The 27,085-nt window shown below is 35.1% G+C and overlaps 2 protein-coding genes and 1 long non-coding RNA gene across 4 annotated transcripts; 2 read left to right on the top strand and 1 right to left on the bottom strand.

Annotated features, from left to right (window-relative positions):
- Positions 1 to 255: 255 nt before the first annotated feature.
- Positions 256 to 27,085, top strand: LOC136804945 (phospholipase A2-like). Of its 2 annotated transcripts, none has more exons than XM_067061476.1 (5): positions 256 to 345; positions 7,622 to 7,695; positions 8,382 to 8,435; positions 25,058 to 25,266; positions 26,687 to 27,085. In XM_067061476.1, the coding sequence occupies exons 1-5, from the start codon at positions 335 to 337 to the stop codon at positions 27,083 to 27,085; spliced, it is 747 nt and encodes a 248-aa protein (XP_066917577.1). In that variant the 5' UTR covers positions 256 to 334. The 2 variants fall into 2 exon arrangements, with proteins under 2 accessions (XP_066917577.1, XP_066917576.1); XM_067061475.1 differs by lacking the exons at positions 25,058 to 25,266; positions 26,687 to 27,085 and adding exons at positions 22,377 to 22,585; positions 22,996 to 23,716.
- Positions 2,476 to 6,358, top strand: LOC136804946 (phospholipase A2 heteromtoxin-like). Its single transcript, XM_067061478.1, has 4 exons — positions 2,476 to 2,537; positions 2,972 to 3,088; positions 5,259 to 5,359; positions 5,852 to 6,358. Exons 1-4 carry the CDS (start codon positions 2,531 to 2,533, stop codon positions 6,224 to 6,226), a joined length of 600 nt encoding a protein of 199 aa, XP_066917579.1. The 5' UTR covers positions 2,476 to 2,530; the 3' UTR covers positions 6,227 to 6,358.
- LOC136804994 (uncharacterized) lies at positions 9,325 to 11,255 on the bottom strand. Its single transcript, XR_010846325.1, has 3 exons — positions 11,167 to 11,255; positions 10,383 to 10,457; positions 9,325 to 9,468 (listed from the first exon to the last, which is right to left on the bottom strand). It is a non-coding gene; the product is annotated as an uncharacterized lncRNA (long non-coding RNA).

Raw genomic sequence — 27,085 nt, 5'->3', positions numbered from 1 at the left:
AATTAGGATCCTAACCTAAGAATACTGTAAGAATATTTTAGGAAGATTCTCTCAAAAAAGTTAAGAATGAAATCCATCATGAAATGAAAATACACGATTTGTTTAAAAAAAGTGTTTAAATTATAAGCTGCTTTAGATTTCTTTTTCGTTCATTTTGCACGGTTGACTGAACAAATATAATTGCAAGATTGTTCAAGTTTTATAAAAATATGTTTGTTTTTTCATATTGTGAATTATTAGAAAATGTAACAAATTTCATTAAACATTCAGTATTTTTTGACAGATTTTAAGTGTAAATTTGAGACTTGATTTTTCTGAGGTGCACAGAGATAGGATGTGGCTGAGGTAACAATATCAATTTATACATATTTCTTTTATGAGTAAAAATTAAATTTTGTGATTTTGCGAATTTCTACCATTTTCATAAAATTGATTACTGACTCCAGAAATTAAATCCATGGCGAAATTTTCGAAATCGCATATGCGGCGGAGGAGCTAGTAAAAATCCTCTTTTGGTGGAGAAGAATAGCAATTTTCACCTGACTTTTTGGCTTTTTCGCGAAATTAAACTCACACGAAACTTTCAAAACTCCGACTCGCTAAATTAAATCCAGAAAATTTCGCAAATCTTTTACCTTGCGAAATTTAATCTCGCGAAATTCAATCCGATTAAAGTAAAACCCCAATTTTCGGCTCAGGGCTCGAGTAGGATATTCCGGATTTCAGCCAGAAACTTGTTTATGACTTTTGAGCCGAAAATGCGTAGCAACTTATTCAAAAATGTTTGCTTTTCATCTTATTTTATGTCCAAAATACCCCAAATTTGGTATTCAAGTACCATCAGTACACATCTTAATGCTAAAAATGCCTCTTTCTTCTCTAGGTATTTTTTGTTGCTTTTCCTGATTACGCTCAGTTTCAGAGCTAGGCTGCTAAGGCCAAGTTACTTAATTTTGTGGCCATTTTCAGTACTGGACCCTTAGCAACTCGGTTGCTTATAAAAAAGAAGTCTTTATGTTGGGAAATTCACCGGGGAGTTTTGAAACCACCATTGATTTGTAAGTGTTCCAAACTAGGTTCGAAGGGTCGAGTTTTAACACTAGACTTAGGACTCAGGGCCTTAGGGTCTGAGGATCCAAATGTTCAAAAATAATCCAATAAGGCTCAGAATATAGCCTGGAAGTCTGCCAACCCCTTCCAAATTGAAATATTCGATTAAATTAAAGAAATAGCCCAAAATCGACTTTCTCGCCGGAACTTTAAATCTTGAAAAACGTTAAAATAACCAGAATTCTCTATATATTTCAACCATGATTGTAGACCTATCTTCCCCACATACTTTATCAGAGTGGTGGAGTCGATTGTTTTAGACACATGTTTAGCGAACAAGCGCGATGCGGAAGTACATTTTTCTCGATGTCCGTGAATTATGAGCGGGTTATGATTTTATGACTTCAGTTTTTCCACATTTTTTGAGAATTCGAAAATGATTTTGTAAAAGAAATTTAATACTCGCTTTTTATCAAAGTGTTAGTCTTATCGATCCTCTTAGTCACAATTTCATGCCTATTTCAAAAACATAACTATTTCATGAAATGTTTTATGATAATCATGACGCAATGTTTAAAAGAAACACCTCAAATAGCCCAGGCGTTTGTCAATGGTTTTATGGATTTTCTGGGTGCTCATGTATCCCAGCTGACACACAACGTTTTTTCAACGTTCATCTAACGTTATAATATGGACGTTGTGAATATCAGAAAAACGTTAAAACGACGTTGTGTTCCAGCTGGGATAAAACATTCCGTCATTAATTTAAATTAATATCATATGAACATAATGTAAAAATCGAGAAATTAGTTTTTTTACAAAATCATTTTCTTGTCACCAGGCCACTGAAGCTGCTTTTTGCTTACCTGATCACAACATTTTCCTACATCATCACGAGTGCTCACGCGAAACCCAATACCAAAGAAAAACAATCGAATGAATTAGGTAAGAATTTTATAGTTTTTTTTTCAACCTAAGTGTAGTTATTGTATACTCGTCTCAATTTCATACTCTTTCTTTACATCAATAGTTGACGCTCTCTTATTTACCAATCTGGAAAGGAGGTAAATGTTACGCCGGAGCTGCGCCAACTTAACTGGGAAAAGTTGAAGGCAGTAGATCTCAAACCTCAAATCTATGCCGGAAATATCCGGCGCACAAGCCGCAATTTCCTACTCTGTACCAGAGTGTATCTCACATCGCTTCGTATCGGCAATGAATTTTGAAATTAGCCGTAGATATCGGGTCTGTGTACAGACAACAATTTCCAGACTGGCTTATTTAACGTTCTGCTATTCGATACGCTCCATTTTTTTATTATAATATTGAATGAAAGTCACCGTCATCAAGAAACTCATAAACAGTAGAGTACTGAATGTTACTGGATCAGTGAAAGATCGTGCTTAGATTTTTCATTATTTTTTTCTTAGTACCTGTACCAGAAGCGCCATTAGAAGAAAATGGAAAGAAGAGATTAACAATGTGGGGTAAGATAAATATCTTTTAAAATTGACTCTCTAATTCTAATTCCATCTTCAAGAGGAATCGGATTTTCATCGAATAAGGGAGTGCATCTGTCATCTAGTCATCAAGACCAGATTTAAAACAACTTCAGATTTGCAGATTTGAAGATCTTCTAACCATACAGGGTGTCCCTAATTAAAGTATCGAGTCGAAACACAACTATGAGTAGAAAGTTTTATGTGCGTGTGTTCACAAAATTGTATTTTAAGCTCTCCCTCTTTTTTCTTTGGCATTACGATTAATTTATACGTTGTAACTACTTTTTGTAATAAGCCTGTGTGATGGAGAACGTTCTTATATTTTAGCAATAACACACACACAAACTTTTCTACTCCATCGCATGTTCAAACTCGATACTTTAATTAGGGACACCCTGTACATATGTATTCTTTTTCAGGGGAGAAATGGTGTGGAACAGAGGCTCATGGGAAAAGTTATGATCACGAAGAATCATATCAACATCTTACACAAGGTCTTTCTAAATGTTGTGACAAACATGATGAATGTCCACTTGGTATGTTTAATTCAATCTTTTCCTTAGGGATACGCTGTATGCTACTTAAAGCCTTAAAGGGACATAAAGAGGGCGGTCAATGAAAAATCTCGTATAGTAAAGATTACATCATTAATAGCATAATTAGTATAATTATGCTATTGTTTGGGTCTCCAACCCTAACCCTAACTGGAATGATCGATATTCTTATAAAAAATGTTTCTTATAAAACATCGATATTTATAAGAAATGTTTCTTATAAAAAGTCGATATTCCTATAAGAAATGTTTCTTATAAGGAACCTCCACATCCCCGACCGATAAGAGTGTCCACCCCTTCGTCTTGATTTTGTGGTATATCATCGCGTGTAATAATCGCTTGTGGTTAAAGTTTACGCATGCGCATTATATGTGATGTAGTACATTTATATAACATTACGCAATGGTTTCTTCCAAATATGGTAATACGAGATTTTGCATTGAACTGACTGTAAAAGTACTGACGAAATTTGTAAACAAACTGTGTGCTGTGGGATACAAAATCAAAACAAATGTCACCTGTCAAAATAAAAAATCAAACCAAATATGGCTGATTTTGATTGTTTCAATTGTTTTGGACACGTGATTTTAATTGTTCTCTTTAATGACACGTGGTTCGCGCAATGTTTACATTTTACTACTTTTATGTTAATACACAGGTTGCAAAATTATATCAATGCAATCAAAACATGTGATTAATCGAAAAAGTTCAAGTGATTTTATTCCCGTGTTACTAACTTTACAACTTACAGCTGTTAACTTTATCAGTGTCAATAAATTCGAACCGATTTGTCTTCAGACTTTAATTTAGCAGCCTGTGTGTTTTCCTAGATGATATTTGCGTGGCCTGCAGTAGTGTGGTGGCAGGGAGATGGAGCAACTGCCGTTTTCAGCAGTTGTCAACCTAAAAAAAGAAGAAATACTCAAAACTTTCCAAAATCCCAACTTTTGAAAATTCTCTTCCCTGCAGTTTGCCCTAACTCTGGTCAACCCACCTCCTCAATGAGGAGGTGGGTTGACCAGAGGTCAATACTGGTGACCTCAAGAACTAGGTTTTGCAAACACCCGATTTCTTAGGAAAATCGAAAAATACTCATACAATGGCGGAAACAAGATTATATCAAGAACATTAAGTTCAAAAAAGAAACTGAAAAATGGGTTTTCGATGAATTTCCTCTTATAACCAGTGGCGGCCTGGCAGGGGGTGCAGGGTGTGCAGTGCACCACCCAGAAAGATCTGAGAGGGGCGCCAAAAGAGCTTTTTAGGGGAGGCGCCAAATTCTTTATGATTTTTAATTGGGCAATTTGGCGCCCTTCGGCACGTTTACAGCGCCTTCTATGAGTACAATGTTAATTTTTTTTGCCTGCGGCGCTTTATTTTCTTCATTTTACCCTCTTGCATCCTTTTTCTCAATTTTTTCAAAACATCTATCAATATTGAATCAAAAGTGTATCCACCAGGGGTTAAAGAGAATGCTCACCCCCAAAATGAGAGATTGCCAAAATGATCAAAACTTGTTGATTCTCGCTGTGGTTTTGTGGTCTTATACTGACTAACTTTCTCCGTTTTAGAAGATCTCTTAAGCTGTTTGGCCTTTCTTACACCAAAATTTTTTGCCTGCGGCGGACAATTACAAGGCACCCTTCCTCCCAACTTCTGAATTTTTGGGGCCTCTTTCAGCCATTGATCTTTAATAGAGAGTAAAGTAAGACCAGCGGCGCAAAAGTTTAAAGATTATCTGGTAATTTTTCTGATAAGAGTTTTAGAAAGCAAAAATATAGACTAAATCGACTTACCATCCAGGTATAAAATTTCCATTTCAAAGATTAGGGTTACTTTCAAACAGTCACTGCTCTTACAGTTTAATATTTTCACTTGATAATGGAGCGCGCAAATAAGGACAAAAATACCAGGGGCGCCAATTTCATAGTTTGCACCACCAAGAAATTTAAGCCAGGCCGCTACTGCTTATAACTTCGGTTTTAAGAGTGCACTTGTAGTGATTTACCCTAGTGAGGATGACGGAATGAAAACTGACGTGATTGTGGGTGTTTTGGTGGTTGAAAAGCCTCTTAAAACCAAATAACATACTATTGCTTCATAAATTTTGGATATTCTTACATAAATAAAAAAACGTATGTTTTTCATACAGGAATGTCGCCACATTCTCAAAAATGGAACGTCATCAACACATCTGATTACAGTTTGGCTGAATGCCAGTGTGATGACCTTTTCAGAGAATGTTTGAAAAATGTAAGTTCACATTTCTTCGTATTTCGTTTTTGTATGATTTTAAAAAAGCTCACAAAAGTGTGTATCGCAAGTCTCTCAGTATAATCAATGAATGGCCCCTTACGACGATGCAACATGCTAACAAAATATATCTCTCACTCATACCAAGAGCTACTTGCACCAATTTTTCATTTTGCTAAAAGATATGATCAGCTGGACATGGACAATTGTGAGCGATATTGGAATCATAAAAAAAACGAACTATAAGGGTCTGGGTGCGAGTTTGCAATCTATCTTTATTGTCCTTTCGGGGTCAAGATACAGGACATATTTTGTTACCGTGTTGCATCGTGGTAAGGGGCCATTCATTGATTCTACTGAGAGAATTGGAGGATATAGGTTCGATTTTCAAAAAATATGTTCTAATCTTTTAGGCTCTCTCGGGAACAATTTCTAAAACCTTTTACAGTTGAAAAAATAAATCCTTTTTAAACTTTTACTTTTTCTTCTCAGGATGGGAGTTGGTCTGCAGAAACTGTCGGAACTCTATTCTACAACGTTCTCTCAGTCCCTTGTATCACCGTAGAAGAAGGTGCAAACTTAGATGAACCAGGGACCGGCATTGATGGAACAGATCAGCTAGATTACGTCTCTGATATCGGGAACGGCCCTCCCGCCCATTCACAGGCAGGTGGCTACGGACCACCCGCCCATGGACCGCCTGCCTACTCTCATGCGGGTGGCTATGGACCACCTGCCCATTCACAAGCGGGCGGCAAAGGTCCAAAACGTGGACTGCCTTCTGTACCTAAGCCTCTTAAAGATTGGATAAAGAGCAAAAATAAAGACAGGCCAGGAGCAGTTATAGTCAAACCTAAAGAATTTTAAAATTGAAAGTTCAACATTGACCTACTAATTTTTGAATATTAATTAATTTTGTTCATTATTTTAAGGCTGAAAGATTCTCGTCATATGATTATCTTATTTTCCTATTTATGCTTATCTTGAGAGATTTTAAAGTATCAATTTTTAAAATATAAATATATGAAAATCAAACGATAATTTTTTCCTTCAAGACTTATGTATTATAAATTTACTGAGTATTATCGACCTTATTGTATCAAAAACTCACTAAAACAGGTCTCAAATCACTTTTTATTTTATTTTTTAGCTTCCAAAACAGGTTCCAGTTAGTTTGTGACCGCAATTGAGGGGAACCCAAAGGCTCCCTTCCATTGAGTTTCAAGCTCAAAATGCTAGAGGCGAGACTCCTGGATGGGAAATGAAACTACTTATTTCCCATCCAGAACGCCCGCGCGTAGTTTTTATACAATCACCGGATCGAAACTAAAATCTATCGTTAGATTTTTTTAAATGTAGTCCTCCAAAACAAAGCAACCACTAGATACAATCCGTCGTCATGATTACGGTGCGTTCCATGCGCGTTTTTGATGGGAAATAAGTGGTTTCAATTTCCCTTGCCTGAGAAGGGTTAAAGTTTCGCCTCTAGCAATCCGGACTTGAAACTCAATGCTCCCTCCCTCCATGTAGGAGATGGCGTCACTCCATTCCCTGGAGTTCTCTTTAAATGCTGAGTTTTACGGGTATTGAAACGCCCGTTTCCGCCCATCTGTGAGCATCAGACCAAAATGTTGGAGAGGGTCGCACTGAGGATAGAGTTCGCCCATTATAGTGTGACCAGTTTTTTTGCATGATTTTTATGGTATTAAGAAAACTTTTTTTTTTATGAAACTAACATTTTACTGATTTCCACGTATCTGTAGTTGACATGAGCATCAACCATTTTTATTATGTTAGCAGAAATTCAAGGAATCGTTGAAATTCAGCTTATTGTATACTAGAGCAGGTATAGGCTGCACTCAACCCCTCTGATATGTTTTGAAATAGGGATACTAATCGTGTATAAAATTTCCGTCCAAGAGTTATTCCAAATTTCGGGTAATTGTTTCAATTTTATTAAAAAAAGTTTAGAAATCTAATGATTGTATTAGCCTCTAGCCATTCAAATTTAAGGAAAATTTAAGATCTCTCGTATAGAATCTACTAATCAAGCTAACAAAGTATGTGAAACTCAAAGAAGGTAAATCTCGGATGAGAATTTTATGCATGTTGCGCATCCCCTATACCAAAACATATCAAATCGAACGCGTGCTGCCTAGCTCATATAAGGTTACAAACTTTGAGGTCTTTTGTCAAAATTTTATGATATGAGTCAATTTTTCCAGTAACAGTTTTATACGTAAAATATGTCTTTCATTTTAGCACTTTCGTTTTTGCACTATCATGCGCGTTGCAGGTGTCAGGATTTCTAGCGCAAAACAGAACAACATTTACGGGTAAGGATAATCTTTTAAAGTACTAATTATCGTAAAAAGACCCCCTTTCTCAAAGACCCTAAGATCTTTTCTAGGTTTTCCACGGTCTGTTGGAGCCCTGTTTGACACTTCATTACGAGACAGAAATCCGTCTGAGAGGGAAGAACTTAGTTTTAACACAGAATCGGTAGAATTTTTCCAGCCCTTGGGGGTAGAAAAAACGCTCTTAAACCCAATGGGGATTGATATTTCAATATTTTTTATGAGTGGGAATTAAAATTCTCTTGTTTTCAAGTCAGAAAATTTAGTGGGGATGGAAAAATTAACATGGTATTTTGCAGCGGAGATTTGTTTATTTGATTATCTTCAGTGGGGACAAAAATTAAACTATTATATTCAGCGGGTCTGTGAGAAGGGGGGTAAAAAATAAATTGAGCTGTGTATACTCTGGTTTGTATTGAGACAATTTCACCGTCCAACGCAGCTTGTAGAACTTTTTTATTCTTACTTTCTTTGATCGGGGGTGGTAAAACCCGTCCAGTTTAAGTTAGAGAATAATGGTTTAATTTGGACCATCGAAGCTTCATGTTATCATAAAAAGTTGTTTCTTATAAAAAACGTCTACAGTTCGTGAGCGTCACCTGTATGATAAGCTACAAAGGAATTGCGTACCAGCATAAATCTATCTTTGTTTCTTTTTTTTTTAGCCTCACGAAATCATTATCACGATGCTAATGCAGCAAAGAGGCTAACTATGTGGGGTAAGTAGTGCTTTAGGCAATAGGCGAGGTTAAGTACGGGTTTATTTAGACCGTACCGTAGGCCTCCACATAACTTGCCAAAGCAAACCATGCAAGTGAAATCTTATGTACAGGCCTACGATATCGCATTGAATGGTTTAAAAACACTTGCTTAACCTCGCTAATAGCCCTATGCGAACTTGCCCTAAAGTTCACAACGTCCATATAACGTTAAATGAACGTTGAAACAGCGTTGTGTCCCAGTAAACAAAATAACGTTAATTTTACATTGAAATAATGTTATATCCTAACATCACATTCACATCTAGTTTGCAAATTTTTATTATGTCTGTTCTTGATGTTAATTTGATGTTACTCTGAAATATAATTTCAATGTTTCACCCAGAGGTTTGTTAAATGTTACTTGCAAACATAATTTAAAGATTTCGTTAGAATATAGTTTTAACATTTCATTCGAACATCATTTTAACATATCCCTTGAACATCATTTTAATATTTCATTCGAACATAATTTTAACTAATTTTTTGAACATCATTTTAACATATCCCTCGAGCATCATTTTAACATTTCTTTTAGACATCGATTTTACGTTTCATTTTGACATCAATCCTATGATATATGTTAACATAGATTTAACGTGTATCTTAATATCTTAATTTGACGTGTTCATTTGTCCTTTTTCTAACATCACAGATATCTTATAGTTTTGGTGTTTCTCGAACGTTAGGTTTTGCCGAAATTTGGATGTTATTTTTGTTCTGGTCCAAGTTTTGATTTTATGTTTGATCTAGACTTGAGTTTTATTCCTTTTGGAATACACGGAAAGTTGAAGTCTGGGTGTAGAAGGCATTATTGCAAGCAAGAACGAAAAGATTTTATTTTCCAAGTTTATTCTTCTTTTTTAATAATAGTGTTATGATAAAAATGTCGAAGACAATTAAATATTTGATAAAAACTAACTACAATATTAAGTCTCATAGTAATCACCACAATCACCCACATAATCACTTTCAACTCGTTCAAGCAAGTTATCTAAAGTAGAAAAAAATAATAAAAGAATCACAAAAATATAAAATTGACAAATAATTCCATAGGTAAATTTTATCAGGGAACATTTCACGGCCTTCAATTACACTGACCAAAATATTTTTTTCGTAATTTAACTCTATTTTGCCAAATCTAAGGTTCAAAATGCAATATTAAATGATTTTGTTTTAAAATTAAAACTTATAACCGTGCATCTACGGTATTCTAAAAGTTAGTTTTGCAGACTTTGGTAATTTAAAATATGATCGAGCAAATGCAAGTGAATATACCCGAAATTTCTTGATGTGAATGAATTTTTCAACAAGAAACATTTTCTCCGGATAACATTATCCTCATGTTTCTTCCCGTTGAGAAAATGCTGTCGGGTTTTTATCATAATATGACGATCTCTTTCATTTTCCCTCCTTTTTCTCGAATAAAAAATTAGGAGACTTTGCAGACCCGGTGGTCTCCCTCCCCAGTACAGAAATCGGCTAAAAAGTAACTTTTTAACAACTGTTGTCCCTGTGATAAAAATACCCTTAAATTTCTTCCCTAGTGGGAATTCTTCACCGAAATCCCATCTCTATCGAGATAAACTTTGAAATTTTTGGACAGTGCACTTATGAGCTGTTAAGCTAAAACTTATATTCATAACAACAAAAGTTCTTCTACCCTTTTTGGAATTTTAGCACCTTCAAGTTATCCACACTAGCTTAAAACTCTCACCGGGTCACTGAGAAAGGGGTGTTAGGGGTAGACTACTCAATTTAATGAACTTGACCTACCATAGCTATAGGCAGTACTGGCTATAGGGCTTCATTTATTAGTTTTTGCAACCTTTTCTTTGCTCTTCCGCAAATCAGATCTGATTTTTTGTAATTTTTTTATCAATCAAACGAGAAAGATGGTCAACTTACCAAAGAATATATTTATTTTCTCCGATGTTATTCATTATGTTGTTTCTTTCGTCATTGCTGAGAGTACCATCAACCCTAAAATGGAAAAGTAGATATCGATAGAGTTCACTTCCATAATGATATATACGTGTCTTGGACTAGATGGGTAAGGCCTCCCGAATCGTCTCCGGTGTTAAAAACACCCTGTGACTTTATCCCTATTATTGGAAATATTTACAAACCCCTCATTCCGTTTGGAGAATTTTTAGTATCTTGAGTCATGATCTTCACTATACTTGGTAACCTGAAAGTTATGTAATATCAGTACCCATATTAAAAGCAATCCACTTTATTTTATGCCATTGGCCACTGACGATACTGGGGTTTACTAGGGAATAATCAAACCGTTATCTCATCCCTTCAGAAATATATTCATTGTGTTAGATTCAAAACTGTATCGAAAAGCCTTAATAAGGTTATTTTGGAGAAGGGAAGTAATGAGAGAGTAATTATCAATGATTTTACCTTTCTGAAAAGGAGTAATCAAAACTTCTCAGCACAGGCCGATATCTTTTAGAGAAAGAACGAGGGAGGACTCAAGTAAGCTTTCTGTGTCGGCTTTGAACGATCCAATTAGCGTTTAAAAGATGGCAGATGGGCAAGCTGTGGGTGAATCTAATTAAGGGCTCTGTAAAACACGAACAACATTTTCACAGTAGGATTTCTTTTTTCGAAGTCTCAGGTTTTATCACGACTTGCTTTTTTCATAAACGGGGAAAATTCGAAAAAGGAAATAATTCTTTACCTGTATATTAGGAAGTGCTTGTCTCTAATGATCGACTTTCCATGGAAATTCTTGATGAAATTATTTTGAAATCTTTTTCATATGCAAAGTTCCAACCAAAATTATTTAGAAAAAAAAACATTGTTTCGAGCTATTGACCTAAATTTACAAGAAATTTATAGAGGATCCGCCAAAAGCGGTTTTCTTTCTGCTTTCAAAGACCTGTCTCGATTTACGGTTTTTTTCAGATTTGAAGCAATTGCATTAGTTTAATCTGATGTTATCATTCCTGAAAAAGTGAAGATTTCTTATGAGTTTATGAGAGCACTGTTTTTTAATATGCACGAATTTCACTTAGAGAACAATAATCTCCTTTGAATACTGAAATTCCGCTCTCAACAACCGAATCTTTTCCCCTACATTATGGAGGGGGGGGGGTTAAAATACAAAAAAAAAAATTCAGAATAACAAAATGCTCTTTAGAATATTGTTTTGGCACAAGATATTTCTAAAATTTGCTGTTATAATTAATCCAATCGAAAAAATATCAGCATTTTACTATTACTATATATATATGCGTATGATAGGAAGACAAATAAATGAGTATGTATAATAAATAGTAAATAAATAATAGATTAAATATCTAAATTATTTAAATTGATCCAATTTCGAAAGTCATTGTCAACTGTTTTAATATCACCTCGGATGTCTATCGTTTGGCAAACTAAAACATGTTGAGGAGTTTGTATTTCACCACAGACACAGTTAGGGTTATTGCTCAGACCAATCCGATGCATAAAACTACCATAACGACCGTAACCCGAACGTATGCGATTTAGCAGGACCCATTCGTGGCGCTTTAGATCGTGACCAGGTGGTTTGTTCGAGGGCAGCGGAATAAATTGTTTCAATTGGTGAGTTGAATCATTCCAGCGTTGGCGCCATTTTGCATCGGCCCAATTTTGAGGGGAAACATTCTCGATGTTGTCAGCAGCAAGTGAGTGCATCCTCCTTGAGAGTGGAGATCTGCTTTTTAACCTGCCGTTAAGTAGCGGGTTGTTGGCGACGATGTTAAGCATGTGGTCGTCGGAAAGAGCACGGTTTCTGAGATCTAGCATGTTTTTGTTCCTACGGATGTCAGATGGAGCAATTCCACAGAGCACTGGTAGAATTTCAGTGGGGGTCGATTTGATGCAGCCGCTTATCACTCGCATGCAGCTGTTCAAAGAAACGTCAATCTTGTTACAGTGAGGGCTGTGGCTCCAAATAGGAGAAGAGTATTCTGCTGCGGAGTAGCAGAGAGCTAGAGCGGTTGTATGGAGGGTAGTAAAGTCCGCGCCCCAGCGATTACCGGCGAGTCTTCTAAGAAGATTACAACGTTTTGTAACCTTGGAGGAGGCGTTTGTAAGGTGTTGGTTGAAAGAAAGGGTACGATCTAGCGTAACACCAAGGTAGACTGGGTTTCTTTCAAAGCGTAATTTCTCACCATTCGTTGTCACGTTAAGTTCGTAATTGGCTTTCCGGTTGGCGAGATGAAACACACTCGAGACAGTTTTACCAGTGTTCAATTTGAGTCTCCAATTTGTGAAATATGTCCTTAAGGAGTCAACATCCTTGGAAAGGTCCTCTTCAATCTCTGGGAAATCTTTGTGGGTGGATTTCAAAGCAAGGTCGTCTGCATACACATACTTCTTGCTAACGGTAGGTGGTAAGTCATGTGTATAGATGTTGAAGAGTAATGGAGCGATTACAGAACCTTGTGGAACACCATTGATAAGGGTGCGACAGCGGGGTTTCTTATTACTATTACTAAATTAAAAGCCATAGAACCAAACCTACATTCTGGGGGCTATAACGAAAATGGGAGTCAACATCAGGGACAAAAAAAATAAGCATATCAATTAAAATCCTGGGAAAGGATTTTGGAAGTTCAAAATTTCGTTGAAAACATTCAATATCTTTTGAAATGCAAATCTACATCTTTCAGGTATGATTCAAAATTCACCTACATTCTCGGGGTCAGGTGTTGTAATCCTCTAAGACCAAAATTGTTGAAATGAAACAGAATAAAAAGAGGTGGTATAATACCAGTATGGGGCATAAAGGTTTCTCTCTAAGCTCTAACGTGCAGGGTTTAATGATAAAAGATAAGAAAAAATTAAAAAAAAAACGATATCTTGAACTACAACAAATGCCAAAATTGACCCAGGTTTTGGTTTTATCCCAAAATCTTGCTATATCAGAAATTTCATGTATCTTTTCCGACGTGTTTCAAAGAATTTTCGTGGAGTTAAAGTACGTCTAACCACGAAAAACCCAGTATGACTTTTTCTTTTTCTTCGTGCTTAAAACACCCCTGTGTCAGTGACCGGTCAAAGTTTGTAAAGTTATAGTCTAACCCCAGCCAAATCTTGCACTATTCAGATTACCCCGGTCAAAAAATCCATCGACAGTAAAAGCCCGGTAAACATCAAGAATTTCTTTATTGGTTGCTTTTTCTTCCACATAATCCATAAAGTTGTAAAACTTTTTGCTTGCGGTGCATTCATTTAGTTTATCAACTTCATCATCTATTATCGTCTTTGTATCAGATTTAATCAAAAAGATTTAATGTCAGAGGAGTTAGCCCGGCTCTTTGGGTAAACACTAATGTTTTAAAGTATTAAGCGAATGCGCAAGATATAAAAAAGTTAGCAATTTAGCAAATAAGGGGTGAAAATGTGAAAATTTTCTTCTCCTAAAATTCCCTTTTAAAAAAGGTAAAAATATTTCTCATCTTGACCCTCCCCGGAAACGAAAGCTTGTGGCTATGCTTCTGTAGCTTTAAATATCATAACAACCCTAAAATTAATACAACGAGAGAGAAATCCAAAAACGCCAAGATATACCAGAGGTGCCAGTTTCATAGTCAGTACCCAGGGAAAATCAAAGCACACATGCCAATACTTGATCCAAATTTTGTTTTTACCCCGTGAAAACTTTTCAACCCGGTGACTTTTTAGAATTTTACAATCGGGCCCGGGGAAATTTCATTTTGTTCAGAGACAACCCTGTGAATTTTTCACCTCCTTTCACTGTGTCAGTGAGACAGGGGTGTCTTAAATTAGCGGCTGAAAATGTAAATTTTTTTGGGATTTATAAGGATTTTCACTCTTAACTTTACTTCATTTAACGCCAGAAAAAATTGGCACTTTCAGCATCGATTTTCAAAAATTATCGCTGTTCTGAGAATGTAGTTTTAACTAAAGAAAAATGAAGAGGGCAAAGAAAAAAAGGGCATTTCTGAACAGGGAATAGGTCATAACAGGGGGTGTTCATAATTTTTTTAGAAATAATGATTGGTTTACATTAGAAATATCACAATTCATCCAGCAGCAACAATTCTACAAGAGATAACTTATTTAGTCCCAGAGTACCGCTGGGTGGACTATTTCGGTTCCTAATTTAGACAGGAACTAAAAGATAAAGTTAAAACCCGAAGGGCTAAAAGTGAATCTCCTACGTAAGACGCGAACTACTAAACTGACGACTAGATTGAGATTCGAACTCACGACTTTCGCATTTTGCATTGCTAAGTGGTTTACGGGTTTTAAGTTTTTGTCATTTTTCGTCAATTTTTCGGGGCTTAGAGGTCTGCCAGAGAAACGGGAAAAACGATCCTGTGACATCACAAGATTGTGATAAATATTTGGTACTGCTTTGAAACCTATGTACAAAAAATCACGGCTCCTTCACAAAATTAACTTTTTTTTTTCTTAACAAGCCTACTAAAACCATTTAATTTGGTCAATTTAGTCGGGTGAAAGTGAATAGATTGTAAATTTGTTCAGGGAAAAGTGACGAATTCAAATGCTTGTTGGGGAAAAGTGAGGAAAATTATTGACTAACTAATTAATACCCCGACATTTTTTCCCCGAAAAGGTAATCTTTTTCTCATGATATTGAGTTTGAGTCTGCTGGAGAATGAGTTTGAATTTTTCAAAACGTTTTGCTTATGTAAAATTGAAATCACCCGAAAAACAGAGGAGGAGGATTTTTCCCTGTAACATAAATATCCTAAGTATCCTCAAAAGAAATTTACAAGATTAAATTTTGAAATTAAATATCATAAATTGTTTAGTGAGTCCCTGTATCAGTGGGCCAATCAAATTTCAAATTCAAATGGGTGAGGCCAAAGTATCAATCTTTAGAGCTATGATGTTTTAAATTTTTTAGTCTTCTATGTGAAAGGAAAAGAGAAGGATATGCCTCATTTTACTGCAGGTGGATCGAGCAGACCTACACTTGTAAAAATCCTATGTTCAGAACAGTGAGACAGCCCTCTGATGGGACTCCCTCAGATGGCTATGAAAAATAATTTTAGCATTTTAAAGCACCTGGAACCGTTGAAAAATTATAGTTTCATTTTCCTGCAGCTAAACAATTCTATTTTCCCCGGCCGTTGCCTAGTCAGATCCTTATAAAAAAGACGAACATATATCGGACTCACAGCCGGCAAAGATTTTGGTACGAAATGGCCAAAACCTATATTTTCTTCTCTAATTAGCGGACTAGTGATAGTTTACAAGTGATTAATTCAAATTATTTTTAACAGATTTTAGTTTGATTGTACACATTGATTCTACATAGGTTTGAAACGCTATCTAGTCAATGAATTTGCCTGGGTCAAAAAAATTGGTAAACCATCGGTATTTCTCCTAAGACTCTTATGATTCATGAATACTAGATTTTCTTGTCTCAACAACCTTTCTTTTCAAGCTCTTTCGTGACCTATGTCGTGTCTCTAGAAAAGCACTTCGGACAGAAAATTTATATTTTTGATACCTTGACATTGCCTAATAACAAAATTAGAGCTCATAATTCAAAAGTTTCTAAAGGGTAGACGCTTAACCCTTTTCCATGATGGTGTCCGCTTATCACTGTAGTAAAACCTTGTCGATTCTTTCGTTTGTTTTTTGTGGTTAGTAGACACCCCTGTTTCACTAACCCGGATAGACTGAATCTGCCAGTGGCGAAATATTACTTGGGATGAAGTCTTTTGGTCTTTGATAGCATAGTACTATGTTGATAGATATCAAACTCAAATTTCGGAAGAGCCTATAATATTAGGATAGATTTAGATTTAAGGACACCATGCAGTGCTGTTTTCGTGACTACAGCCTTGGAATTGAGATTTTCTTATTTTCCCCAAATTGTGAAAAGAAATTAGACAAGATAAGAAAACCTTCATGCCAAGAATGAACCATTTTTAGAATTGAAAATTTATTTTTCAACGAGTCTACAAGAATTTTGTCAGGCTAATGCAGGGGTAATGACGAAATTGCAACTGGCCTTTTGAAATATTCGTGATTTTTTTATATCTAATTTGGCTATCGCTTGTTTCAAATGAGACACGAAAATGTGCTGAAATTTCTATACACAGGTTACTTATTGTTTCTTTTAAAGTCAAATTAATTAAATTTCCTGCAGGGTTCTTCTTTATTTCACAATTGGAAAGGTTTCAAATAACACTTATTGAAGAGAAAACGTAGTACAGTAAAGTCTCCATAGCTCAAACCAATCGTCCGAGTTATAGAGAAAAGTTTCTCAAGTTTAAGCGATCTCCCCCTTATTTGTGGACCAGCTGAATAAAAACAGTATTTTCAATATACATTCTTGCATATAGCGATATTTTGGGGTTAGTGAGTGAAACATAAGCCAAATAATCGTCCCTGTTGACTAAAATACCCTAAAGTTTTTGTATTTTTTGAAGTACTGCAAGTACCCTTATTATTCCTATTGAAAAAACACAGACATTTTTGGCATCCTCTAAGGATTTTTAAACTGTAACCAATATAGAATTTGCAAGTCCACTCATTAAAAGCAAATTGGCATTTACTTAGGTCCTCATATTATCCCAAATGATAAAATTCCATAAGGTTCATAGAGACAGAGGGGTTTTGATACAACATGCAACTTCAATAATTGGAATCTTACTTGAGAAAAACAAAAGCTTTTCGGTAAAAATACCATTCTATCAGTGCTAAGATGTAAAATATTGAAAATTAAAAAAGTGTAGATATATTCAACTGTATTTTAAACCCTGCTGAAAAAGATTTTATAGTTTTCAAAACCTAACGAAATATTTTAATTCATGTCTTTTATTCAATGACAGTGCAGAGTACTCTCTTGAATCGCAAATCAGATTTGCAAAGGAACATTATTTACTTTATTCAAAAGCTCGGCTGATGGCTTACTTAACGCTAGATGTGATTAATATACTTTAATTCTCCTTTAAAAGCTATGTGATAATTGAAAGCTCACCGCCATAAGTTTTTATATCTTCTATCCACAAAATCCGTGGGTGTTTTTGAGATTTTTAATCATAAACAAAAATTATGAAGTCCCCCCCCCCTGGCAAAAAAAACAATAAAGTTAATATGACTATCAGTATCATATCTGTCCGATTAGAAAAGAACACAATTGCCAAAATAGCTGAATTATTTTTCACCAAACTTTGAAATTAAAGATAACGGCCTGATTCGTCCCGCAAGAGTTTCTTCAATTCAAGGAGGGTAACCTCTGCTAGGTAGCGAAGGAACGAAAACTTGTTCCAAAAGTATTTGGACACTTTGCGGCCCCACTGGAAGATTTGGCAAAAATTTTGTCCCCGGTGGGAAAAATACCCCAGAACTTGAGCAACACTGAGCAATTGACTTTGATTTCGTCCCCGTTCAAAACTCAACGTTTAATAATTGCACTCCAAAACCATCCCCATTGGATATTTTACCTTGGAACCATCACAATTTTTTACTCTCGCTGTAGGAAAAAGTTTCACCGGGCTGTGAGACAGGGGCGTATATATGCTATAAAAAAACAGTTATACACCGTTGGAAAGATTCAAAATGATACTTTCAGAAATATGTATCATTGCAGACATTCTTCTGATGTCCATTAATTGACTACATTCAAATATTTGGTTGCAATATCGATTAAATATCATATCAATGTTTGCATCGTAATATTCCCTACTCGTACATTTATATGATGTCATAACATGGGTCAATTCATAACATAAAATAATGAACATCAAATCAACATGAAAATAATATATTGATTTTAATGTTCTCTTTCGTGACGTTATTTTGACATTGATATCCATGTCTAAATTAAACGTAAAATTATAAACATCATATTTATATAAAAATGACATCTTGATTTTGATGTTCTTTTGCATTACGTTATTTTGACATCGATATTCATGTCTAACTATAACGCAAAATAATTGACATCATTTCAACATAAAAATTATATCTTAATTTTGACATATCTTTTCATGACGTTATTTCAACATCCATACTTAAACTTAAAAATTATGTCTGTAAAAGAAACGTCAATTTGACATCATTTCAATATTCGTCTTTAAACATCAGGTAATGCAACATTTGAAATACGCTAATATTACATCACATTAGGCAGCCTGGGAATCCAAGCTCATAATTTTAGAAAAAACAAAAAATGGTCACCTCACAAAGTTCTAAAATTATAGAGCTTGGTGCAGGTAGATTAGTCTGACACAGAATGTTATAAACAGTCTGTGTATGAACCCTTGTTGACAGACTTTCTGAACTTTGGAAACCCAGGCAAACGCACATAATCAACTTACCATAAAAACTCTTTCACAAGCTCTAAAGACTTTCAAAACTACTAAAAACTACATCAAAACATCAGCCACATGTATTTAGACTTTCAGCCAACAGCCATTTTGTTTTGAAATGAGTCTATGTTTTCATTTTCATTTGTTTTCCTTTTTTCTGCAGAGTCAGCTTTTTCCATAAATTATGCGTGCGCATCGAAAATATCAAAATGCGCGCGAAAGTACTGCTAAGTAATACGCCAAAAGCTGGCCAATCAGGCCGAACCTGCATTTCAGGGAAAAATCTCCCTACAGGCGAGTTACCTGCACCAAGCGTTAAACCAGCAGCAAAAATATCATAAACTAGACTGTGAAAAAAGTTTAACGCTTGGATTCCCAGGCTACACATTAGGATGTGAGATAAAATTGATGTAATCTGAACGTCAAATTTACGTCATGTGTTTACTGGGGTGCCAGCTATATAACCCAAAGTTTTGAAATTTCATAGTGTGTTAAAGCTTGATTGCACACAGTCAAGAGTTGGTTAATCTCCTTAGCCGTTGGCATTATTGAAATTGCTGACAAAGTACACATTCCTTTTTATCGTTAAGGGCTCTGGTCATAGTGAAAATCAATTTCAGAATTTAAAGATAAAACCTTATGTTTTCGCTTCTTTGACATGTTTAAGAACAAACTGCTTTTGAAAAAATGAATTTAAGTAATTACATCATGAGTAATTAAGGAATGAGTGTGGCATGGACCTTGATAAAACGTCGAAACGACGCTATTCATATACTTTTCACAAAAAAAGGCCTAATCTCTTTGGGGATATCATTTTATTGTTTCAAATTTTTTTGAGTTAATTACAAATAATTTCTTTATTTAGATTTTTTCGGAAATATTTTCTATTTGGCTACATCCTAAGTTATAGCTGTTTTGTATGGAAATTTAGTGGAGAAATTGCCAAAAATGAGGTTTTTTGGAGATTTTAAAGGAAAAGATAATTCCACAAAAATTTTCCGAAATTGTATTTTTAGATACTAAAATCTGTCCAGATATAATTGGCAGTGGAAACAAGAATGCCTGTAACTTTTGATAGTCAAACATAATTATGGAAATTTTTTTTGCTTGTTTTAAAGAATCAGAAGCGCTATATTTGAATGCATTTTTGGTTGAAAAATTCGCGATTTTTAGCGATTAAATTTGCGATTGTAAAAATTGACCTTTTTTTCAACTTATGCTATAACGTTCATTTTTACGCCAATGGTAGTTCAACCTTAGGTTAAGAAGTTTAATAAATTTCAAGGCGAACAGAAAAGATATTCGAAAGATATGGGACCCGAAGTACCCCTTGGTAGCACTTTTCTGTGAAATATCAAATCTCCAACTTATTACTAAAAACGGGGGTAGTGATATGATAAAACAGTTTTTCGATCATAACACATTTTACGATCTCTTTAATGACCTCATAGCCACTGTGTTTAGTGTTTTGGGAATTAGTTCTTTAATGATTTAAAAACAACAAAGGCAATATAAGTTCATGGTTATCTTTTCAGTAAAAACAATTATACTTTGATTTCACTTCGTTTCGAAATAATCAATGATACCAAAAATACCAATGCACCAACACTTAACACTTTCCAACTTTTAATTGCACTGTTCAAAATAGATAACATAACCCCCGTTTTCAGTAATAAGTTGGAGATTTGATATTTCACAGAAAAGTGCTACCAAGGGGTATTTCGGGTCCCATATCTTCCGAAGGACTTTTCTGTTCGCCTTGAAATTTAACAAACTTCTTAACCTAAGGTTGAACTACCAATGATCAAGGATTCACTTCAGGGAAAATGATAGTTATAGCACTTTTCTACAAGATCTTCATTTTTTTCTTCTTCATTTTCATCTTTATTTTTAGAATTTTTTTAAAGATTTTTTTATTTCAAATTGTTCCACTCACTAATATCTTTCCAATGATACCAAATTTATAAAGATTGAAGAATTCCTTCAAAAGTTATAGGTAAAAGAAAAAAGAGTGCACACTTATCGTGAATAAACTTTAAACGCCTTGGCGAGAGAAAAGTAAAAACAGTCTACACGTAAGTTTATACGTAAGCAAGTCAAAAAATTAGCAAAAATCAAAAAGGTTGGATTAATTTTTAAAATCGGAGAAACCTTTTGTCTCTTTTTTGTCTCTTTTGTTCGTGGGTCAGGGATCGGAGGTCTGGTACCCAACCAGCATACTCAGAATCCTCAACTCCAGTATCTTCCGATGGAGACACCAAACTGACGAAGTCACTTTCTATTTCCAATTGAGGCGAGGCCAAACTAATTTGTAGCATTACGAGCCAAAAATATCAAAAAATCTATTTAATTAAAATTGAAAATTACCAGTAGCCATAGTAGAATCTCCGTAACTCGAACCTATATAACTCTATAACTCAAATGTCTCCTTGACTCGAACAAGTTTGCTAATATCCCTTCAGTGAACAATGCCTCATGAAAAAGTCTTCATAACTCGAAATTTTCTTTAACTCGAACAGATTTGTGTTGCCCGTGCGTGTTCGAGTGTATTTCGAGTTCCACTGTATATGTCAGATAAATAACAACTTTAAAATCAGAACAATAACTGAGCACAGATTTGTTAAAAACTTTTAGAAAACTGGTAGTCCAGCGACAGGGAAAACATTTGAACTAATTAAAAGACTGATTCTACCTTATTACACGAATATTACTAGGCAAGTATTCAACGGCCTTGAAATTAACACGCAAAAAATAGGCTTGTTTTAATTAAAGGGGTTTTTTATTAACACGAAAGTTTTCAATTCGTGTTAATAAAATGACTAGTAATATTCGTGTAATAAGGTATATCAAAGTTTTTCTACATTTTTTCACTTTGAAGGCTCATAAAACTGAAGACACGAGCATCGAATTAGTTTTTTTTATTTTACAAGAAAATAAAACTCGGAATAAATCAGCTGAGAAATATGCACATTGACATTACCGTACCGGTCAATAACTCTAAAGCTCGCACCACAATTAAACGCGCAAAAATGACAAATATCCCAATGTTGTATTACAGCCACTTTGAAATAAGGCAAAAAAGTGCTTTATTTGCAAAATACTTCTCGCGTATCTTTTTTAGGGGGCCAGGTTGGTTCGTCTCTCGAATTATTCGGAAATTTACAGAGGAAATTTCATTGCTGAGCTAACTGTTAATCGTAAATAGTACAATCATGGACAAAATATTTGAGACCCGGCGAATTTTTAAACACCACAAATGATTTCTAAACGACTTAAACTAATTTGGAAAGTAGAGTTTTAAGTCTGAGTTTTACCATGAGAAATTAGGTTCTCAGGATTTAAATCTCAAATTTTCTCGAATAAGGCTTGGAATATAGCCTAGAAGCCACCAAACCCTCTAAAATCGACATATTCAATGAAAGAAAGTGGAAAGTGCTAAAATAGCAATTCTCTCCTGAACTTTAATTTTTAAAAAATCGTTAAGATACACTAAAATGTCAATATATTTCGACCATGATTGAAGTTTGACGTGCATATATTATGACACTTATAAAAGAAAACTAATTCGAAATCCATTTATTTGGTCTCGCCTTAGGAAAGGTTTGGTGTGGAGAATATAACAAAGCATCAAAAAGCAAAAAATGGAATGACGAAATTGCAGATATAAACAAATGTTGTCAGCTCCATGATAACTGTCGGGCATATATAGATGACGGGTATACCCGATGGGGTTTGGTCAATACCGTACGACACCGAACAGTCTGGTGCAAATGTGATAAAAATTTCATGAAATGCTTAAGAAAGGTAATGACTTTTTTGTTTCTTTAATTGGGCTTTTCCAGAAATAAATCGTATACCCCATGTTGAGGAGGTCCATCATTTTGTGGCTGGAAATGCTGTAACTCCCTGGAATTCCAGGCAATTTCAGGTTTAGACCCTTCTGGAATTCTGAATTTTANAAATGGTACAGCGTCTTTTTCTAACGAGTTTCTCGTTGACAGTGATATTCAATATTATTGAATAAAAGAGCGTTGCGAGTAATATAACATCGAATTAGAGAACCTCGACTGACCATTAATTCACTATTTCAAGCTCTGAGAAATACGTTCAAGAATATATATCTTCCAGCTACTCCAGATCCCTGTTTATTTGTTACTCACAAAATCACACCTTTGAATTCTCATTTTACTTTTCATTTCTCTCAATCAAAACAGGCTGAAAGTGCACAGGCTAGAGCAGTCGGATCTCTATTCTTTAACGTGTTACGAACGCCGTGTTTCAATCGCAAAAAAGATGCCCTACTACGTGAAAAGCAGCACAAAACAAGCACAGTAACCAACTCCTTTTCTCCAGAAAATACCATTGAATATGATGAGAAGACTGGCGAATATGTGAAACGCCAACGGGTGAAAACAAAGGCGTTCTTTGTGGAACCGCCCTTATTCAGTCTTTCGCCCCAACAGGATGAGAGTATAACGAAGGCGGAGGATGAGTTATGGGATAAGATTATTTACCAGCACGAAACAAGCACTGAAAATATTCGTAATACCGGACCGAAAGGAGGAAAGAAAACTCAAAGGAAAACTAAGAAAGCAGTGAAGAAATATCGCTTCAAATTTGGATAATCTTGTAAATTAGTTTTGTTTTTACATATTACGCTCTATACTCCGATTTTCAAGTGTTGTATTTTCATCGAATAAGCAAGTGTATTAAATAGTAGAGCGTCGTTTATGAAAGTTTCTTGTTGACGATGACTTTCAATATTATGGAATAAGTGAGTGTATCGAATAACAGAATATCGAATTAGAGAGCGTCAGCTGCATCTTTTAAAAGAGAAAACTTTAGTCGGATGCCGTAGTTTTTTCATATGCAAATGATGATGTTTCTGTCAACAAAAAATTTTCTTCACTCAAGGGTTTTGTAACTTTGGAAGTTATTCATAGACAAAAATTTTACCCGAGGAAAAAATTTGCATGACTAAGTTCTCCATTTTATTGTTAACCCCAGTTACATTTTCGAAGCGGGCTGCACGTGGTTTTTCGCGCAATGCAATTGATTCTTTTTGCATGAGGACGGGCTTACACTGCACATAGTTGCCCGTCGTTAGATGATATTTATATTTATTTTAACGTATATCACTTGATCCAAATATATTGTACTTACATTTTCCAAAAAACAAAGATTTTTGATCAACTTTTCGCTTGTTTTTTGCTTTTTTCGCTATTTTTTTTGGATAAAGCACAACAAATCAATCAAAGTTGAAAACAACGGTTAAAAAATACAAGCAAGCTTGGTCGTCACTTGATCTCAGTCAATATTTCTCAGTACAGCCCTTACAAACCGGTCATTGTTGTATTAAGGTATCGACAAAAGGATAGTATATTAATTTTTGAATAAGTTGAAAAAGTTACAATATGTGTACTGATAAAATTTTCAGACTCGTTTTTTTTGGTTCAACTGATCGTTAAGGTATAAGTTGTGCCTGTGCCCCCTCCCCTCCTGATCCTAGGCTACATTTGATGATAAATTGGGGAAATGACTTCCAAGGGCTTGATGAGAAAAACATTTTTCAGAGTAATCATTAGTGGGCTAGTGCCTTGAACCAAGAAACATTGAAAATGCAAAAACCTCCCAGTCTAATCAGTTAACTTGAAATCCTTCCATAATGAAGTTTGTCTCTATTAAACCTTCAGATGTAAAGAACTGTAATTTCTAATAGAGTTGGGCTATTCCAGAAAAATCTGTACCCCTATGCTGAGAAGGTCTTTTTTTGGAAAGGTGATCAACCTGGATTTCTTTCTCATACTTTGGACCACCCTGGATTTCCGAGCTCATTTTACTTTACTTTTCTTTCTTCTTTCATGTTCATCTTCAATAACACTTGAAACTAACCCTTTTTCATACAGTGTTTTTAAACCTATTGGCACCAGGGGGGGGGAGTAGAATCTACCACGCTGGAGTCCTTTTGTGTATATCTCGGAGAAAGATTTTTTTAACGACTTGAAACTTTCTGACTTTTAATAAAATCTTATTAAATTAAGAGTATTTATGCAAAATTTTAGGGCAAAATTTTAAGTAAACCATATATTTTGGCTTTTTCCAACAGGTGGAAATTTTCTAATGACGTCACTAATTTTTTTTCTTCCTGGAAATTTGAGGGTGGTAGATTCTACCCCCCCCCCCTGGGGATACAAAAATCAAAAAAGCTTGGGCTTGGGGCTAATAGGGTTATAAAGATATATTAGTGTATTACTGTATATGGTTTTAAATTTTTAGGCATGTTCTGGTGTGGGAATTACGATCAAGCCACCAAAAGCGCTAAATACAATACAGAATCCAGTGAAATTAATAAATGTTGTATGGCTCACGATACATGCCCACTTTTCATTGATGATGGATATACGAGATGGGGATTATCAAATACAGTGGGCATTAAAACAAATTGGTGTGGTTGTGATCGTGCTTTCATGACTTGTTTGAGAGAGGTTAGTATGGGTACTAATTATGCAATTTCCAATTTTTCAATCAGTGCCATAATTTATTGGCACTTTTGGCTAATTTACCATTTTTCGAAAATTGAAGTTCGAGCGAGAATGTCAATTTTTAGGCCTTCAACTTGATTTCATCGAGTATTTCGATCTGGGAGGGATTTATTGGTTTCTAGGCTATATTTCAAGCCCTACTGGACCATTTTTGAACTTTTGGATCCTCAAATCAAGTCTTAAGTCTAGCGTTAAAACTCAGAGTTAAAACTCTACCCTTCGAACCTACTTTTTAGAGCACTTACAAATCAATCGTGGTTTCAAAGCACCCCGGTGAATTTCCCTTTTTGTGCCAAGTATTTTGTCACTGCTGATTGTTGCAGCCATTTTGCTTCAAATTGAAAAGAATCTACAAGCCTGGAAGAAACAGAAAGAGCGTCAGCACAAATTTTGAAAAGTAAATTCTTAAGGCTTGGGGACACCATGAACTTGGACACGAGAAGTTTTTTTTGCGTTGGTGCAATGCAACATGCTCTATCCCAGTCCACCAATACAAGAAAAAAAAGGGCGACGAGACAGTTGCTACTACATACATAATAACAAGACTTTCCAGTGCTAATACACACTTCTCAACTGTTCTCAACAGCGTCGGCCTCTATTACTTTCAACGACACAACATTTATATACTTTTTCCAAAAGACGGTTTTTAATTTGGATACAAAACTGCAAACGCTTGCAGAAATTAATCATGTCTGAATTATCGTAGCAAAAAGTCTTTGAGAACGAGGTTCGCAATTATTTTTATGCTTTTCGAGAGGATATTGACCTTTAAAAATAGTGTTTTTCAGCCAGAAGCAGCTTTTGTGTCCACATTTTGCATTTTTAAGCTCAATATCTCGAGTTAGGTACAGAAATCACCTCGCAATTATCTCTAATCTACATTTTTGAGAGCTTTCCAAAAATATACAACAGGTCTCTCTTTTCTGAAGCTAAAATTTTCATTAAATTTTGACCTTATGATATTTGCCTGATTTTTGCCTGTCTGAAAAACACACCAAAGTGGTCGAAAAAAAAAATTGGCACCTATGTTATTTTGATTCCCCTACCCCTTAACTTTCCAAAAATGTATAAGAAGTACTTTGACTAAAAAAGTCGAACGATTTTACAAAGTTCCTCCAACTAATTTTAAAGTCCCTGTGATTTATTATTCAATTATTTTTGCATTGGAAGATAAAGTCAAATTCAAAGGCTGAGATAGCTATAAGCATAATTTAAGAAGTGTTGTGTAAGCTAATGAAATATTCTTTGACGATGTCTGGGACCACTATTTCAAACCAAATCCTTAGTTTGACCTGACTGCGGATTGAACCAAAGACCTTACTGTCTTATTCCGATTGTTATAATGGTAAATTTCTTTTAACAGGTTGGTAGCGCACCAGCACGTGCCATTGGTAGTTTATATTTCAACGTTCGTCGGGCGCCATGTTTCAATCTACAAAAAGATGCAAAAAAGAAAGAAAGACAAAAGAAAACAAAGAAAGCAACAAACATATATGATTCTAAAGATTCAATCGATTATGATAAAGAGACTGGACATTACCTTCGACAAGGTCGAACTGAAACCCAGGCCTTTTTTGTTGAGCCACCTTTCTTTACTGTTAGTCCCAAGCAAGATGTTGATATACTGAAAGTCGAATCGGAATTGTGGGATAAAATTATTGATAACTCGGAATATCAAGGAGAAGTTGTGGCTAATACAGGACCAAGTAGCAGTAAGAAAACTGAAAAGAAGACAAAAGGAAAAGGCAGGTTTGGCCGTTAG

Source organism: Clytia hemisphaerica, unplaced genomic scaffold (genome assembly GCF_902728285.1).
Source record: "Clytia hemisphaerica strain Z4C2 unplaced genomic scaffold, Clytia hemisphaerica genome assembly, whole genome shotgun sequence".
Lineage (NCBI taxonomy): Eukaryota > Metazoa > Cnidaria > Hydrozoa > Leptothecata > Clytiidae > Clytia > Clytia hemisphaerica.
This window is presented reverse-complemented; position numbering and strand designations above follow the sequence as displayed.

Excerpts from the sequence above, each read along its gene's own strand:
- LOC136804945 (XM_067061475.1), top strand. Across the intron at positions 8,436-22,376 it reads AAAGAGGCTAACTATGTGGG|GAAAGGTTTGGTGTGGAGAA; the intron begins GTAAGTAGTGCT and ends GTCTCGCCTTAG. Across the intron at positions 22,586-22,995 it reads TCATGAAATGCTTAAGAAAG|GCTGAAAGTGCACAGGCTAG; the intron begins GTAATGACTTTT and ends CAATCAAAACAG.
- LOC136804946 (XM_067061478.1), top strand. Across the intron at positions 3,089-5,258 it reads ACATGATGAATGTCCACTTG|GAATGTCGCCACATTCTCAA; the intron begins GTATGTTTAATT and ends TTTTTCATACAG. Across the intron at positions 5,360-5,851 it reads TCAGAGAATGTTTGAAAAAT|GATGGGAGTTGGTCTGCAGA; the intron begins GTAAGTTCACAT and ends TTTTCTTCTCAG.